The sequence below is a fragment of the Lacerta agilis genome, chromosome 12 (assembly GCF_009819535.1).
Source record: "Lacerta agilis isolate rLacAgi1 chromosome 12, rLacAgi1.pri, whole genome shotgun sequence".
Classification (NCBI taxonomy): Eukaryota; Metazoa; Chordata; class Lepidosauria; order Squamata; family Lacertidae; genus Lacerta; species Lacerta agilis.
The window spans coordinates 47,988,184-48,005,700 of NC_046323.1; the positions used below are offsets into that span (position 1 = coordinate 47,988,184).

The window sequence follows — 17,517 nt, forward strand, 5'->3', positions numbered from 1 at the left end:
GGCTACCAGTAGTACCACAAGGAGGCGGGATCTTCGCGCCTCGAGAAAGATGACGAGGAGGATCCGGAGGGCGAGACGCGGCTTAGCAACGGGGAGCGGGAAGGGGCGTGGCCGAAGGTCACCACGCACGCCGGGCGGCGGTTGGCTGCTCGAGGTGTTCGTCTTGAGAAGGGAAGGCGGCGCGTGCCGGTGTGGCGGTTGGCGTTTCGAACGTTGCCCAGGCGGTTGCTGTCGGCGGCCATGGCTGACGAAGACCCTCAGGCCTTGGTACTCCCTTTCCCTTCCCAAAGGGAGAGAATCCGCCTCATGGCTTGGCTGTGGCTGGTGCCAGGCCCCCGTAATTAATTCGTGGGAGGTTTAAACTCCTGCCTTTCCTGTAGACTGTTCTTACGCGGGATTTCGCCCGCTCCGTCCCCTCCTTTGCTGTGCCTTGCCTACCTCACAAGGTTGTTGTGAAGATAAAGCGGAGAGGGAGCACTGCGTGCACCATGCGCTGCCCTGTATCTTGTGTTGAGCATCCCCACCTGAGCGGGGCGAGATTCCAGCGGTCCAAGACGATTACCCAGGGTCTGGGTTCCTTGGCCTGTGGGGCAGCGGAGATTGCGGTGTCTTTATGATATACACTGTTTATTGGCACACATATACAACCTGATCCTGCGACAGAAAGGTCTTGCTCCTCCTATACCTTGGATTCAAGCAGAGACCAACCATGAGACCCGGGTATAGGGCAGTATATAAATTCAATTAATAATAATAATGAACCTGAAGCTGCAGTAAGTATGGAATACTGCAGTGCGATTGCTGAAAGGAGTGAGACCTTACCAGTGTATAACATTTGTGCTGGAAGATCTGCACTCCTTGTCAATTTGCTACAGGGTCAGGACTATTAGTATACAAAGCCCTTTATAACCTGAGACCTGTTAGCTGTGAGATCGCCTTATATTTGCCTTCTAAACCGCTACAGTCTGGGGAACTAGCACTGTTACAGGTGCCACATAATACCCATTCCACATCTGTAATAAATCAGTGTGGCTGCACCTACACGTTGGAACTCCCTGCCTATTGATACTGGGCAGGTTCCTTCACTGTACTCTTCAGCACATACTAAACATATTTGTTTGGTTAAGCCTGCCCAGTTATCTAGAATGCTGATGTGTTTTTAGTTTATTGCTGGTTTTAATTTTTTTGAAAGCTTTATTTGTTTACTAATAATATTGTTTTATTCTTTTTCTAAACTGCTTTGAGGAATTTTACAAAACTAGGATATAATTTTTATGAAATGCATAATAAACAAGCAAGTAATGATTTTCTCTCCCCCTCAAGGCTAAAATTCTGTACTATCTTCAAGAAAAATACTTCAGCTATGTTGTTCAAGTGACAAACATTGAACTGGCAAAACATGCTAATGATCCAGTGCTGCTGTTTTTCAAGGGTTTTGGAACATTGCTTCTTGGTAAATACTTTAAATCAATAAACTTTGAAAGTACATCTTTCTAAAAACAAAATACAGTGTGAAAGCCTAGTTGAGCTAAATGATGTTTTTAAAATGCATCTGAGTTCTGCATATTGAGGTAACCTGAGAACTGGAAACTTTAAAAAAAGATGAAACCTGAGCACATAAAAGGCTAGGAAACACTAAGTTTCACGTTAGGAACTGACCCCAGATTGTGGTGTGGAAGTGAAAACAGAAACTGCACTGTGCTTGCGTATATCTCTGGTATTGTTTTACCATTCTGATAACCCACCTAAAAATCTGGCACTCCCATGAGTCAATTGTATTACATCCTTGCAGGCCGAATTCAAGAAGGCATTGTACTACTAGAGAATGCCCGGAAGCGCCATGTAGATGTTTCCTTATGTTGCCTCCTGGGTCTCATTTATGCACACAAAAGATGTGAAAACGTTGGTAAGTTCTGTGCTATTAAATACATTTTGTGCCATTCATCACTAGTTGCCAGAAATGAGAAATATGGTGTTTCCAATAATAGTATTAAAATCAATCAAACGAAAATTGAGGGTGGGGGTAATGTAAAAAATAAATCAAGAAGAGGGTATGAGAGTATCTTGAGTATGGAAGGTTGGCAGAAGACACAGAGTCCAGGAGATAACTGGAAAACTTCAGTGCACAGTTTTGCTAGTTACACTTAAAATTAACTACACTTTGGGAATAACAACCAAGACCTAGAGCTTTATAAGTTCCATCAGTTTCAAATGCAATTCTCGTTTAGAACATAACATGAAAAAAGACCTGCAATTCTATAAGTATTTCATACCTTACACACTTTATGATGTAACTTTCGTCCCCAAATTGTTTTCCTTGAATCAGCCCTAGGAGCTTCTTTGTTGGCCTATCTTGTGTGATACGTGAAAACCAGACAAGTGGATAACAAGAGTAGCATATAATACCACCCGTCCTGTTTACTTTCAGATACTTCTGCTGTTTTGGACTTGGAAACCAAATTAAAGGAAGTGCGGAAGACTGCCGGAAGTAATGCATTGTATTATGCTGGAATGTTTCTGTGGCTCATGAATAAAAATGATAAAGCAAAGGAGTATGTTGACAGAATGCTGAAAGTGTCTAATGGAGCAAGAGAGGTAAAGTGGAGTGGATTAGGCTGTTCACTGAACACTGAAATGTGCCAAACCTATTCAATACTCCATAGAATGTAAGCCGGAAAAGCATAGTTATAACCTTGCAAGTGTCATCCTTGTTCAAAGACAGCCTTCTTCATGCATTGCCCTTTTGGATCAGAAGGACTCAAGCACACAAAAAGGAGCTGGGAGCAGGGAGATATCTGCACCCAGCACTCAAGGTTGTATGCATAGTCACCCAGGAATGTGTACTGACTACCAAACAGATGGTAAACACTGTCAGTTCTGACAGCACCAAACTGTCAGCACTTCTGTTTCAGGAAGGCCAGAGAGTGACTCTTTAGACATCTTCACCCTTCCCACTGTGACAGATGTTCAGTGCTGGCAAAGCTGACAGTGCCAACCATCTGTTTGTTCAGTTGAGGAAGTCAGTTGAAATATATGTGATCAGCCTTCTGGACTAGGGCCAGGGTACTACCTAATCTTCACTGTTTCTCATTGCTTATTATGAAATCAGACCTGTTCTTTCACATCAATGTGAATCAGTTGATAAACTGCATTATCTTATAAACGTATACACAGCAGTAATTACCAGTGAATTAAATGCACACTCCCTGGTAAGTGTGCAGAAGAGGATAACAACTTGACACTTCCATGTTTTAATACCAGGTCCTTCATTCTTAAAAATTCTTAACTATCAACACCCTAGATTCACTAGACAGCTTATGATTGGACCAAAAATGATGAAGCCAAATCTAACAAAGTGGATTTCTCTACTTTGGTGCAAAAGCAAATTAAATTGGTTTTGTTTGTTTAATGAAAGCACCCCTTCTTCTACTTAGCTTTGAAAAGGGTTGGGGAAATTCATGGAGTTTACCATTTATCAATGGTTATCACCCAGCTGTAAAAGCTAAATAAACATACAGGAGGTGAATGCAGTTGCTTATCGACTTCCCAGTGTTTTTGACTAGCCCAGAAAGCTACTTCAGAGGAACCCTTGATCTGATCCAACAGGGCACTTTGTATATAGTTGTGGATTTGCTTCTGTGTACTGTAGTGAGATTTTGTTACCTGTACAAGTTAAATAAGAGTAATTTATCACCAAATGTTTATAGTCTGCAATCCTCTATACCACATATGGATAATCAACAACCTGCCTGTCGCCCTCATAGGCCTTCAATCCCGTCCAAATTCCCAAGCTGTTGTCTCTGCCAAATCCCGCCTAGTCTGCCACAGTTATCCCTCATATAAATTGCATAACTCTCAGCCAACCAAACAGCTGTGCTAGGGGTGCAGTTGTGATGAGGAAGCAGCATGGGGAAAGTTATTTCCTGTGCTCCTTCCTCCACACCACAATTATATGTGAGTTTGAATGGCTTGTTCCACCACTGGCTCTGGCACATCCATGTAGCCCCAACAGCCCAAAAAAGTGTGCTGTACACACTTATCTGGAAGTAAGCCCCATTGAACTATGTGGAACTGAATTATGGATTCATAGGACTGCAATGTAAAAGAAATTAAAAAAAAAAACATTTCAATACTTTAAAAGTGATGTGACTATTTTGTTATGATGTACCAGTATACAGCCAACTAACTTCTCAGTAGGTTGTCAGGCCCTGTTCTCAGATCCTTGTATGGCTCATAGTGCAGAAAGGGTATCACCTTTGCCAGACCATATTCAGAGGTAACCATTATTTGACTGGAACAGACTCTCTCGGAACAGACATTCCTCAATTGGTGGTTTTTAAGCAGAGGTTGGATGACCATCTGTTGTGGATGCTTTAAGCCGAGATTCCAGCATTGCAGGGGTTGAACTAGATGACCCTCAGGGTCCCTTCCAACTATACAATTCCATAATTCTAAGACAGCAGGATGCAGGAAAATTCTAGAAAGTATCCTTTGGATCTGAGGATGCTGGAAGGGAAGCAAGTACAGGGGTTGGTAATGTGGGGGAATGAAAGCTTTGCTGCTGCTTCAGTAGAGATCTTCACAGTACGGTGTTCTTCAAAGATTGCTTCCTGGAATCATTCAAAGATAAGTCCTAATGAGTCTTGTGGTCTCTGGCTCCAAGAGCTTCTCAAATCTTAGTTCTGGGTTCTGGGAGAGGGAGAACTTTTTAATACAAAACCTACAACCTTAATTATCGGTGTGTTCCAAACGTGTATCACACTCTTCTTGCTCAGCTGTTGGTGGTGGAGAAACAGCAGAATGTGAATTGTCTTGGCAGAAGGATGGTATTTGTTCTTAGTTACATTTTATCAGAAAATACCAGTGTCCTAAGGTTTCTTATATATTTGGTTTATAATTGCGTTTAACTTTTGTATCTGAAAAAGTAATTGTATGTGAACTATTAAATTGGCATTCTATTGGCATACTAATGCTGTAATTGAAGAGTTTCATTACTTGGCTGAGGAGGTGTTTGTTTTTTCCACCTCTGCAGGGACTAGTTTTGAAAGGATGGATATATGTTACCAGTGACAAAGCTCATGCTGCTAAGAAGGCTATAAAATACTTGGATGAAGGGATTCAAGACAATACAGAAATATTTGGGATGATGGGAAAGGTAGATAATTTACTTTTAGCTTTGCTATCATTCTCTCTCCTTTTAGAGAGGATAACCAAGTGGTTAGAACTATATCCCTGGAGGCTGAAACCTTGGGGTCAGGGGCATCTTACCCATAGTGGCGTGGGGCGCCGGGGCGCCAAGTTCTGGAGGGCGCCAGGGAAGAGGCGGAGGCTGGACGCAGTGCCTCCCGGCATCAGCTTGCCGCCCTCACCTGCCTCCGCCATGCCACACCGAAGCAGCACCACACCTGGAGTGTCTTTCTGCTGTGGCCACGCTGAGCTGGGAGGCGCCACGTCCATCCTCTGCCTCTTCCCTGCCGGAGGAGCCACCCTCCAGCCACTGCCCGCCTCCTCCAGCCCCGTCGGCAGTGCCGTCCTCCCTAAAAAACTCTGGGAACCAGGGTGGGGTGCCGCCGGAGGGAGCTTTGCATCACAGCGCTGGATATGCTTAAGACGGCCCTGCTTGGGGTATTGTAAATCCACCTCCAAAATCCTTTAACTTGATCCTATGCAGAGCTAGATGCACTTGAAGCCCATTGAAATCAGTGGTCATATGTGTCACTAACTCTATGTCAGATTGCCTGGATATATCCTACAAAGCCAAATTTAGGAGGTTTGGTCTGAGTAGAACAAAGATGTACACAGGTTGTACATCGACAATAAAGGTATTATTATTATTATTATTATTTCCAAATGTCATTTGATTATATATGTACTTGTTTATTTAAAAGACTTTTAGATTGCTCTTTAAGCAAAGTTGCCTCTTAAAATGGTTTAGAACCACGTACAAATATAAATTTATAAACTCTCACAGTAAAACCAGTTAAAACATATCAATTTTTAACCCAGGAACATACAAGCTAACATACCAACAAAATAACCCATCTAGTTCTAAAAATATCATTTGATAATGCCATGATGAAAAAATGGACTGCCATTATTGTTATTAATACCCTGCCCATAGGAGCCCAGGATGGCAAATAAGTGATAAAACAAACACATTTTTAAAACCTCTTAAAAACAATTCCAGTATTCTTTAAAAGAATAAAATGTGATTGACTGAAAGTCCACATCTTATTTGCTGCAGTGGTGACAGCATGTGTACTCCATACTTGTTTTTTTTAAAGGAAACTTCTGCCATAGGCATCTCTCACTGGGCAGCTGCCTTCTCACTACAAAACTGTATTGGATTGATTTTGCTGGCAAAATCCAGGATAGGTGAATGTGATGTGACTCCATTATGAACTGGCCACAGAAAGTGGTATATATCTTGTGTTGACTGTGGTGGCATACATCCACTCAATTGCCTATTTCAAATGATATGTATTTTTTCTCTCCTTGCCCCCCTTCCCACTTTCTATAGGCAAAATATTTCATGGTGCAACAGAATTACTCTGGAGCTCTGGAAATAATTAGCCAGTTAGTAGTTACTTTCCCTTTATTTACACCAGCCATTGTCATCAAGATGAGACTACATTTAGCATCACAGGACTGGGAGCAAACTGCAGAAGAAAGTAAACGGTAGGAGATAATTTTCAGCAATGGAAGAAATTGAGACGTGCCATTTCATTTGTAAGCAGGTTGGCCAACCTCTATATAGGAAGTTGCCTCTCACTATGAGTCCTGTATTACTGACTAGCATGGGGAATTTGGTTGTGACCCTGCAGCCTGGGTATGAATCTTTAGGCACCTGCCCTTTTGAGGGATGGTGGGTGGCTTGATGTTTCCCTTAGACTCCACCAGGGGCTTATCTGCTGGTACTCAGGCTGGAACCCACCCTGAGGGCTCTTCTGGAGAATCCTCTGGAAGCAGCTTCACCAGGGAGTCTCAGGATCTCCATGGCTGGCAACAGGAGACATATCTGCTTCTCCAAGTCTTTGGCTAATAGGAAAGATGGCAGTGGTCAGGGATGATGAGAGCTGTCAGTTAAAGCATCTGGAGGGCAGCAGTTTGGGAAGACAGGAGTCTTTCCTAGTCCTAAAGATGTCAGAGATTGAACCTGGAATGTTTTACATGCAAAGCTTGTGCTCCTCCATTGACCTTTTGTTCTTTCCCTATACAGTAAAGTGGTTATTTAAAATACATTCATAATTCTTATGGATGTTCAACATAATGTCCAGTAGGTGTCCCCAGTACCTGCACAATTACAGACTGTGTTGGCTACTGTGTTCTGTGCTTCAGCTAACATTGCCTTCCGGGTGCTCCTAAGTCTTCTAACTCTTTCCACTTTCAGCAGGTGTTGATAAGTCACAAAATCCATTTTCCCCCCCTAAAAGAATCTTTCCCACTCTCTAATTTGTCTTTTAAAATTATGAGATAAATTCTGTCTTTCTAAACCTTAAACTTGTTTTCTCCTTTATCTGAGTGTGACTCTTGCAATAAGTATGTAGCTTTTAATTAATAATAGATTTTCTTTCTTTCAATAATAGGCATAATTGAAATTAAAATAGCATAAATAAGTCATTATGCTATAATTTACTTTTCTTTCCAATACTTTTGAACAAATTCTTGTTTAAGAATCCTAAGCAAGGATCCACATGATATAGATGGACTCCAATACATGGTTGTAAATCATCTTGCTGTTACTGGGAATAAAGTTTTGGTGAGCATTATATATTTTTTTACATTTGGAATATAAAATTGGTGTCCTAGAATTTTAAAACAAACGCCTTCATGGTGCTCTTTGCCCACAATGATGTGATAGGTAGCTTATCATTAGTAATGCTGTCTTTTTGTACTCTTTATATTAAGCATATCTATACTTGAGGATATGTTTGCTTCATAGATACTAATATGTAGCGTAATGTGAAGAATTGGACTCAAAATCCCAGATTTTGTTTTTAAAATCAAGTACCTAACTCTTATGTTTAAAACGTGTACATAGTTTTTCACCTTTGGCTAACTCACTACTTGTTATGCCATTCAGTGTATTAGATATAAAATAAGTGGCAGTGTCTCTGATTTTAAAATATTAAACTTTTTAATGCAGGCACTGCAAATGCTTAGAGAATTTATTGTTGCTTTGGAGTTGAAGGAGCCCCAAAGATCCGAACTCCACCTTGAAAAAATCCTTGTAATAAGCAGACTGGTAAGGGCATGTTTACCATTACTATGACCTATCTTCCTTAGCAATAATTTGTTTTCTTTCCTATCTTTGGTGCCTTCCCCATTTGATATTGTGGATGCACCCCCCCCCCCAGGGAAAGTCTTACAAATGTGTGAGGAAATCTTAATTTACTAGCTAGCTGTATAAATTGATAATGCTTAGTCGTCCCCCCCCCCACATAACGAACAAATGTAATAATGCATTTTCAATACTTCCATCCCACCACATGGCATTTTTGATCATATATGTTCTTCATGAGCATGACATTATTTTTTTGTCCTTTAAATTATGTTCCGTTTAGTGCGGAAGGAATCAAGATATCCTCCGGGAAGTGTATGAGTTTGTTAAAGACTCAGGTAGCAACCTAATATCTAGTAATGCACATTATGCAAATGAGTTAGGATATCTGCTAATCCTTCAAGGGAGCTGGAAGGAAGCGTCTGAATGGTATGCAAAAGCCTCAGAGTTGAATGAAAACACTGCAGATTCAATGACAGGTAGGCTGTTAAGAATTTTTTAAAGTTTAGTTTAATTTAGTATCTGTCTTTCTTTAACCTAATAAAATAAAAACCTTTGGACCAACCTCAAGTCACTTTTAGGTCTGGTTCATGGAGTTACCTGGACTCTGGAGGAGTGGATACACATCTGTCATCTACTATATAAAATAGTGACATCTGATGGGATGCTCAGTGTGTGGGGCCATATGTGTGTTGGCCTGATAATTCTCCCCCTCAAAAAAGGGGGACATAAGAACCACTTTGTCCCCTTATGCATACAGTCTTACATGAAGATTTTTCACATCAGATGCTACATTATGTGCATGCTGGTGGCAGATGAGGTTATGCATTTGCTCACCCACTGTGCAAAGAAGATCCACTGCCCAGAAAGATTTATGATCTTAGACATAGACTGTCTTGTTAGGAACATAGCAATCTCTCCTGAGAAGTTTCTCACTTTATAGTTTTGATGGAGAAAGGCTGGAATGAGAGTGTAGCATTTAATGAAGAGCTTAGTGTGTATAAAGAGTGTGATTCATCCAGTCAGGGACATGTGACTTGAAGCTAGTAATATGTAATTTGGCTGCAACTTCTAGCTCAGACCTGCCCAGCTGTTATAGGCAGTAATATGTAAATTGGCAACAAATTCTAGCTCAAGACTGCCCAGACAGTTAATAAGATTAGTGAACTGCACTGGAGGCTGGTCTGTTAGAGCAAATATGGCTCTGCCCCACCAACCTCAGCCTCCCCTCAGCCTACCGCCTCCTGCCTACTTTCTTTCTTCCAACAAATCCAGCAAGTTGAACTGACTGGCTGTCAGTTTCCTGCTTCTTAGTCCCAGTGTTGCTCTCGTCTAACTCAGCAGGTAGGAGGATGGGGACAAAATTAGAATTAAGTCCAATTGTAAGGTGCTATTTTAACTGCGACACTGCAAAGAGAAGCTGCTGCACTTTAAGGTAGCATTGGGTGCGAGGCCACAGCTCTGCCCTACTCAAATTCACGATCCTTTCCCAATATGACCCCTCATCCCCTTAGTGATTTACAATTTAACATTTGTGGTTGTAATTCAAAGTACATTTAATCATACTTAGGAACATGTAATTTATTGCTGATAATTACTTTTCAGGATCTATATGGTGCCAGGTGCTTGGAGGGAAAATAGAAGAAGCAGAGAATCAACTGGAGTTTCTAAAGGAAGTTCAGCAGTCCACGGGAAAATCTTCAGTTAGATTACACTTATTTCCTTTGATTTCTTATGTATACGCTTACCATGAATTGTCAAATGCAGGTGAACGCCTGACCAACCCCATGTAATTGTGTGTTTCTTCAAGCGGTGGTCACTGCAGTCTATCTTCTACTGTATTTTCCACCCTGCTTAGTGTTGCTGGGCTCCAAAAATTTCAGAAGGGTCGGCAGCTAGCAGACCATGGGATGAATTTAGTCAAAGAATGCCACTGGTCATGTTAATCCCCACCTACCTCAGGTCACCAGTTTTATTAGGTAGAAGTAGTTCTATTGCATTTCAGCTCCATTCTTGATGGCTGTGCTCAGAAGTCCTACCATAGGGGAGATCATGTGTATAACTATTTAGTACTGCAGTTGTTCCCCGCACCTCTTCGGGGAATTAGGGTATTGTAGCATTGTAAAGAAATGCTACAATACCCTAATTGGTGGGGCAGGGAATGATCTTGTTCTCATCACTGGCTTCTTTTAGAGAAAATATGCCACTCAGCTAGTCTTCCCAGTACATTATTAGAGTTGCAACTTCCCCATAGCATTTAGTGGCAAAGACATTCTCTGCTATTTTTGGATGGATACAATGCCTGCTTTGCAATCCCTCAAATTGTACTCTTGTCACACAATAATTTCTGCATCTTAGGTGGCACTGTAGGCTGCTGTACAGTAAATGCATTTATGTGCATAATGACAAATCCTTAAGTATATTTGCTGTTTAGCACTTTTGTATGACTTCGCCATATATGATTGTGTGGATGTAAAACATATTAGCTTCTAAGGACTGGGAAAGTGTATTATTTCCCTCTACAGTCTTTGCCAACTTTGATCAGAAGAACACAGGGATGCTTCTAAATTCATTCTGAGGACCATGACTGAAACTAGTTCAACAAAGCAAGTTTAGGTGCTTTCTGAGATAAAATTCAGCCTGAGCTAATGATGGCCACACATCAACCTAAGCCAGAAAGAGAAGGGTTGGGTCCTCTCCACACATGAAGTAGGAGGGAGATGATCTTGCCCTCCCAGTTCCCAAAACCTATTTTATTTGTACATCTGCAGTTCTACACTGATTCTAATAGATTATCTAAAGGGAAACTTTGGGTTGATCTTAAAATAAATCTCTTATCCATTAAAATTTTTGTGTGCTGTTTTCTCACAGCTTCTAGCTTATCTTCAAGGTGTGATTGCTTCAAGGAAAAACAATGATCAGGCTGCCTGTGCCTTTCTCAACGAAGCTGCAGAACTTCATTGTTCTGCTTTACATGGACTTCCTCTAAGCATCGAATACTATGAAAAGCTGAATCCCATGTTTATGATTGAAATTGTGAAAGAATATTTGGTCTTCTGTCCCAAGCAGGTAGAAACTTGAGTTTTTCACTCTCCATTTTGCTAAATAGTAGGATTTATTGGGGGTTGAAAGGTGGCAGCCTTTTACATGATGGATTTGCTTGTGAAGAGAGAGCTGGAGACTTAGTGTTTGAAGTAGGATGTGATTGTGTGGGGTGCCATCCTGTTAGTGTCAGTAATGTAAAACCATTTCAGGATGCTGTGCAAAGCAAGAATGTACAAACACTACAAATGTAGACTGTACCAGAGCAGAGTTATTTGTGGAGCTGGGAGAGGCAGGCACTTGCAAAGATACCGGTATCTTCCTCAGTCCCACAACAACCAAAATCCTGACCATGAGCACTGTAACCTCTCTCTATTTACCAGCACGAGGCTGGCAGACTGTGCTAGGATTCACAGAAGCACCACTTCTCTCAGTAAGCAGAAGATAAAAACTGCAACTTTCCAAGTCTGATGCTTGTGAGATTTCTGTTTTCTTTGCTGGCTACATTCCAGCTGCCTTGCTGTTTCTCCTCACTTCGCCCAAGCAGTTGTGGGGTGCCCATAATTATTTACTTAGATTTTTTATATGCTACCCTTCTCACAAACCACAGGGTGGTTTACAACAAAAATAAAGCTAAAAAGAATCTATAAAAAGGCACTGCCCTTTAAAAATGACAATACAATAACTCATAATAAATCACTACATAACAATTACTGATAGCAGCAGCAGGAACTATATAAATGTTCCCATAAGCACTCAGATATGTTCATAGGAATCTTGTGCAATGGGTAGGCAGATTGAAGTTCATAAGTAGCATGACCCCTGTGCTAGACTTGGGGATTGTTTACCAAATACATTAATTTTACCCTGTATTTTATTTTTCTGGAAAATAATGCAATTTCACTTTCTCTCTGTAGCCTCGGTTACCAGGTCAGGTTTTATCTTCACTTCTTAAGCAAGTAACTATAATTTTGAATCCACTTGTGAAAGCCACCCCTGGAATGATTGAGCCTCTTTATCTAATGGCACAGGTTAAATATTTATCAGGTAAATTGAGTTCTGAGTGTCTACTCAAGAAAAAAGTAAAAAATGTTTCTGGATTTTAGATTGCTGGGAGTTGCTTGCAGGGAATGAGCTTTTGACTATTATTGTTGTTTCCCGCCCTTCACCTTAAGTTCCTGGGGTGGGTTACAGCAATTAAGACACAATATTACAGTTTAAAACAATTTAACTGCAACTGAATTAAAAAGTCCAAGCTTCTTATTAAGCTAAGAAGCAATAATGGTTCTGATCCTTGACTTGAGGATACAAAGATCAAAGACAAAGGGGAAGAGTCAGAGCTATACACTATATTTTGCAATCCCCAAGAGAACAAAACCACATTAAAAATGAGGGGTTGGTCCAGTTCCCAACTGAGAGCTCACAGCTCACCTTGCACTACTGGAGGGGGGATAGCACAAATCTCACGAACAATAAATATGAAGAATACAGTATTTAAAAGAACACTCAGGGTGTGAACCCATCTTTGTAATTTGCATGTCATTCCAGCTAATCTGGTATTTATGTGTGCCATTTGGGTAAGGACTGTAGCTACCAGTGGTAGAACATCTGCTTTGCATGCATAAGGTCTCAGGTTCAATACCTGAGGGGGAAACTCTGTCTTAAACTCTGAAGAGCTGCTGCCAGTTAGTGTAGACCAGGTTTCCTCAACCTTGGCCCTCCAGATGTTTTTGGCCTACAACTCCCATGATCCCTAGCTAGCAGGACCAGAGGTCAGGGATGATGGGAATTGTAGTCTCAAAAGATCTGGAGGCCGAGGTTGAGGAAGCCTGGTGTAGACAGTACTGAGCTAGATGGACCATTGATCTGATTGGATGTACAGCGGCTTCCTATATAAGATGCTTGTTCACCCATCAGTCATGCTCCCTCATGCTTTTGAGCAAGCTGTCTACTTTTTTAAAAAAATGTGTATATTTGTTTAAAAACTTATCCTTTGCTTTATTAAAAACAAAACCTGTAAATGTTTATAAAACAGTTGCAAAACTGCTCCAGGAGTTGGTTGGTGATATAATAGGAACTAAGCTACCAATACACCTTTCACGGTTGTTTTTACTCTAGTTCAAACTGAAAATGCTACACTACAGACATGGAGAACCAAGTTTTCAGATCTCAGGAGATGAAACAGTACATATTATAATCACCATTGTTCATTACTGCTCCCAAAATATTCCATCTGTCTTCACCTTAAGAACACTGAATAGCATGGGATTAAGTTAGTAAACTGTTGTGCTTGCTCAGGAAGGCCTGCATAAGATTAAGTATAACATGGTTTTTGTAAAAAAAATGGCATGTTGAGAGCAAAACAACATGTTAGGCTATTTTGCAGGAGAACTAGAAACTGCTCAGGGTACTCTGCAGCGTTGTTTAGAATTGGATCCGACATCAACAGATGCCAATCTTCTTATGGCCCAGATCCACCTCTCTCAAGGAAACATCAAAGAATGTGTCCATTCACTTGAAATAGGAGTCAGCTACAATTTTCAGGTAAGATGGAGCCCAAAAGGAACAATGTAAATGTTTGTAAGAGCAGTCTTCCCCTATACTCTGGCCTTGCCTGTGGGTCTGCTTGTGAGTACCAAGCTTACAAGCTTTTTCCTTTTTACTCTACATGCATGTGACCAGCACACGTGCAAAAAACAGGACAGGTAGTTTAGGCACTGTATTCTGGAATTATAATTCACTCCCTTTCACAAAAGCATCGTTGCCAACTCTTTGTATTCCACTGTTTTCAGTGTTGTCCTGTTCTCCGATCATTAAAAACATTAACAACATTAAAAAAACAAAATCAATAATGAGTATAAACACAATGCTAGGAAAATTGGCTATTATAATGTTATAATAATGTAATAATGTAATAATGTTATTGCAAATCTTATATACATGAGATTCCCATTTTAACTCAGGGGGCAAAAATGTGAGAGGAAGATCAACTGTTAAACAATGATTTTTTTTGGGGGGGGGGTTGTTGATGACTAACATAATCACTTCAACAATGACACCAAGTTGAAGAGAATTCACATTTCAGCAGTACCCAGTTAGCAAAGAGTTTAAATCAAATGTTGATCATAGGAGTAACTTACTACACCATATTGTAACAAATGCTATAACAACAACAACAACTATTATTATTATTATTTATTATTATTATTTATTAATAATAATAATACCCGGCCACTCTGGGTAGCTAACCCCGATGGCGGTCTCATTTCCTGTCACAGTGTTTCCTAAGTCTCAGGTGGAATGTGAATACCCCTAAACATTTTTTGTTTGTTTAAAAGCACTGCCAGTATAGAAAAAAAAACCCTGACAGTCACTGCAAGCAAAACCACTTCACCATCCCTAACACAAACCCACTGAGGCATTTGAAGACTAATATTTCAGGATGAGGTTTGCATTGGATGTTCTTACTAATGTCACTTTTTTCATATTTTGGGCAGCTTCGTGATTCTCCGTGGTATCACTTCATCAGGGCTAGAGCACTGAATAAAGCTGGGGAATATCCTGAAGCCATAAAAGTCTTAAAAATGCTTATCAGTTTACCACAAATGAAAGGGGAAGCTAAGAAAGGCCAGGGCCCCCGTATAGTTATAAGTGAACAAGTCTCCATCTATCTGGAACTTGCTGAAGCTCTTCGATTCAATGGGGAACTGGTAAGAAGTTCTATATATTATCTGCTCAGTAAATGCAATGTCTTATATTTTTAAAGGAAGCAAAACCCTCTGGGGTAAAGAGCAAATCTGATGAACTCACTCAATTTAAAAGTAAACTGGTCAAAAATAAACTAGAGAAACTAGCAATTACATAACTTCAGATGTTCTTATGTTCTTTGAAGGGAAGATTATTGGAAATGATTTCTACAAGAGGATGAATCAGATCCTGCAGTTTTATTCAAAACCTAATGGGGCTTCTCTGTCCTGAACTTATTCACTAGTAGCAGATTCAGGACAGAATGGGGAGGACTTGTGCCAGGCAGCCCATTGTACCACTGTCTTTTGGAATTCCCATTTCAAAAGGCAGAAATTTAGATAGAACTATAGAATTGCAGATTGCAATCCGGGACGTGGGTGGCGCTGTGGGTTAAACCACAGAGCCTAGGGCTTGCCGATCAGAAGGTTGGTGGTTCGAATCCCCGCGGCGGGGTGAGCTCCCATTGCTCGGTCCCAGCTCATGCCAACCTAGCAGTTCAAAAGCATGAAGTGCAAGTAGATAAATACCGGTAGGTACTGCTCAGCGGGAAGGTAAACGCCGTTTCCGTGTGCTGCTCTGGTTTGCCAGAAGTGGCTTAGTCATGACCCGGAAGCTGTACACCGGCTCCTTCGGCCAGTAAAGTGAGATGAGCGCCACATCCCCAGAGTCATCTGTACCTGGACCCTAACGGTCAGGGTTCCTTTACCTTTACAATGCAGGAATCTTAACTAAAGCATCCATGACAGGTGGCCATCCAACCTCTGCTTAAAAACCTCCAATGAAGGAGAGTCCACCATCATGCAAGGGAGTCAAATGATTTCTTTCTGAATATTTGATAATAATAATAACATAATCATTTATTATTTATACCCCGCCCATCTGGCTGAGTTTCCCCAGCCACTCTGGGCGGCTCCCAATCGAGTGTTAAAAACGATACAGCATTAACTATTAAAAACTTCCCGAAACAGGGCTGCCTTCAGATGTCTTTTAAAAATAGGATAGCGGCTTATTTCCTTGTCATCTGATGGGACGGCGTTCCACAGGGCAGGCGCCACTACCGAGAAGGCCCTCTATCTGGTTCCCCGTAACCTCACTTCTCGCAATGAGGGAACCTCCAGAAGGCCCTCGGCCTTTGCTCATAGAACTCAAATAGATCAGTAATTTGCCTTGTATTAGGGAAAAGCATATAAGGAATACAATGATAAAAATAATAGGTAAAAGCTGAGGTTTGAACCAGGAAGTCTCCAGTTCAAATTTTGCCTTTCATGAACTCACTCATAAAACCACTCTCAGCTTCAGTTCTCTGCAATATGGTGATAGTAATACTGATCTGCTTTACAGAGCTGTTATAAAGTTGACTGAGATTAATGTATATGGAGGGTTTGGAGTGTTTGAAAACTGCTATATAAATGTTAATTCCAATTATTATTATTAGCAGCAGTAGCATTACCTTTTCTATGTAGCATTTAAGTTTTTGAAACATTTCCATGTATTGTTTTAACATTCTAGCATGAAGCTACTAAGATAATGCAAGATGCCATTATTGAATTTAATGGGACATCAGAAGAAACCCGTGTAATGGTTGCTAATGTAGATTTGGCTCTCAGCAAAGGGGAAGTTGATTCAGCCCTAACTATGCTGAGGAATGTCACACCATGCCAGCCATATTACACTGAGGTTAAGGAAAAAATGGCTCAGATATACCTTCAAGTCCGAAAGGATAAGAGACTGTATATTGGATGCTATTGGTAATGTTTCAAGTTAATTTTGCTTTTTGCAAGTATTCTTTTTCATATTTTGCTTGAGGGGCAGGAATGAATCCAGAGCATTAGAGCAAGGATTATTTGAGAGACTATCAGAACCTTTTAGAACAGAGGTGCCTAACCTTTGCAGTGCAAGGCCTGCAAAGTCAGCCACTTCTCTGAGGATCACATGCCAGTGGTGGGCATGGCTAACACACACTTTCTTGTGTGTACAACACACATACAGACCACATGCACTCAGACAGCCCCACAGCTTCATCCTTCTTTCAAACAGTAGTGTAGCAGGGGGCGATTCTTCCCCATCAAACCACTGTGTTGGGAGGACAGATTTTCCTTCTCCAAGTACAACACTGTGATGCAGACCCTCCAAGTCTCCCTATTTTCCAGAGACGTCCTAATTTAGAGAAGCCATCCCAGTTTCTGATTTGATCCCGGATGTCCTGCTTTTCCTTAGGACATCCAGTCAGATGGTTTGGGTACAAATAGTAAAATTATCATTATGGAATGAGACATCGCTCTTTTCAGCGGAGAAATGTTGGAGAATATGTGTGATGAAGAGGAAAAACTATCTGTTCTTCAGGCAAACCTCTATTCCTAACACAACAATGTATTGGGGAGGAAAGCCCCCATCTGTCCTGGTCTCCCTGGTTTACACCTGACACGCATTGGAGAAGCCCTGACAGC

At 41.0% G+C, this 17,517-nt stretch overlaps 1 protein-coding gene across 3 annotated transcripts in view; it reads left to right on the forward strand.

Annotated features, from left to right (window-relative positions):
• Positions 1-32: 32 nt before the first annotated feature.
• Positions 33-17,517, forward strand: part of TTC21A (tetratricopeptide repeat domain 21A) — a 31,599-nt gene continuing 14,114 nt past the window's right edge. The window contains exons 1-15 of one of the 3 annotated variants that reach the window (XM_033165230.1): positions 33-267; positions 1,324-1,453; positions 1,793-1,906; positions 2,429-2,595; positions 5,033-5,155; positions 6,521-6,678; positions 7,675-7,759; positions 8,147-8,245; positions 8,565-8,760; positions 9,887-9,984; positions 11,153-11,350; positions 12,241-12,370; positions 13,698-13,867; positions 14,821-15,033; positions 16,580-16,818. In XM_033165230.1, coding sequence (XP_033021121.1) covers positions 241-267; positions 1,324-1,453; positions 1,793-1,906; positions 2,429-2,595; positions 5,033-5,155; positions 6,521-6,678; positions 7,675-7,759; positions 8,147-8,245; positions 8,565-8,760; positions 9,887-9,984; positions 11,153-11,350; positions 12,241-12,370; positions 13,698-13,867; positions 14,821-15,033; positions 16,580-16,818 — 2,147 coding nt within the window. In that variant the 5' untranslated portion in view covers positions 33-240. Of the gene's footprint in view, positions 268-1,323; positions 1,454-1,792; positions 1,907-2,428; positions 2,596-5,032; positions 5,156-6,520; positions 6,679-7,674; positions 7,760-8,146; positions 8,246-8,564; positions 8,761-9,886; positions 9,985-11,152; positions 11,351-12,240; positions 12,371-13,697; positions 13,868-14,820; positions 15,034-16,579; positions 16,819-17,517 lie in introns of those variants that run through there. The other 2 variants (XM_033165228.1, XM_033165229.1) reach the window with 2 other exon arrangements.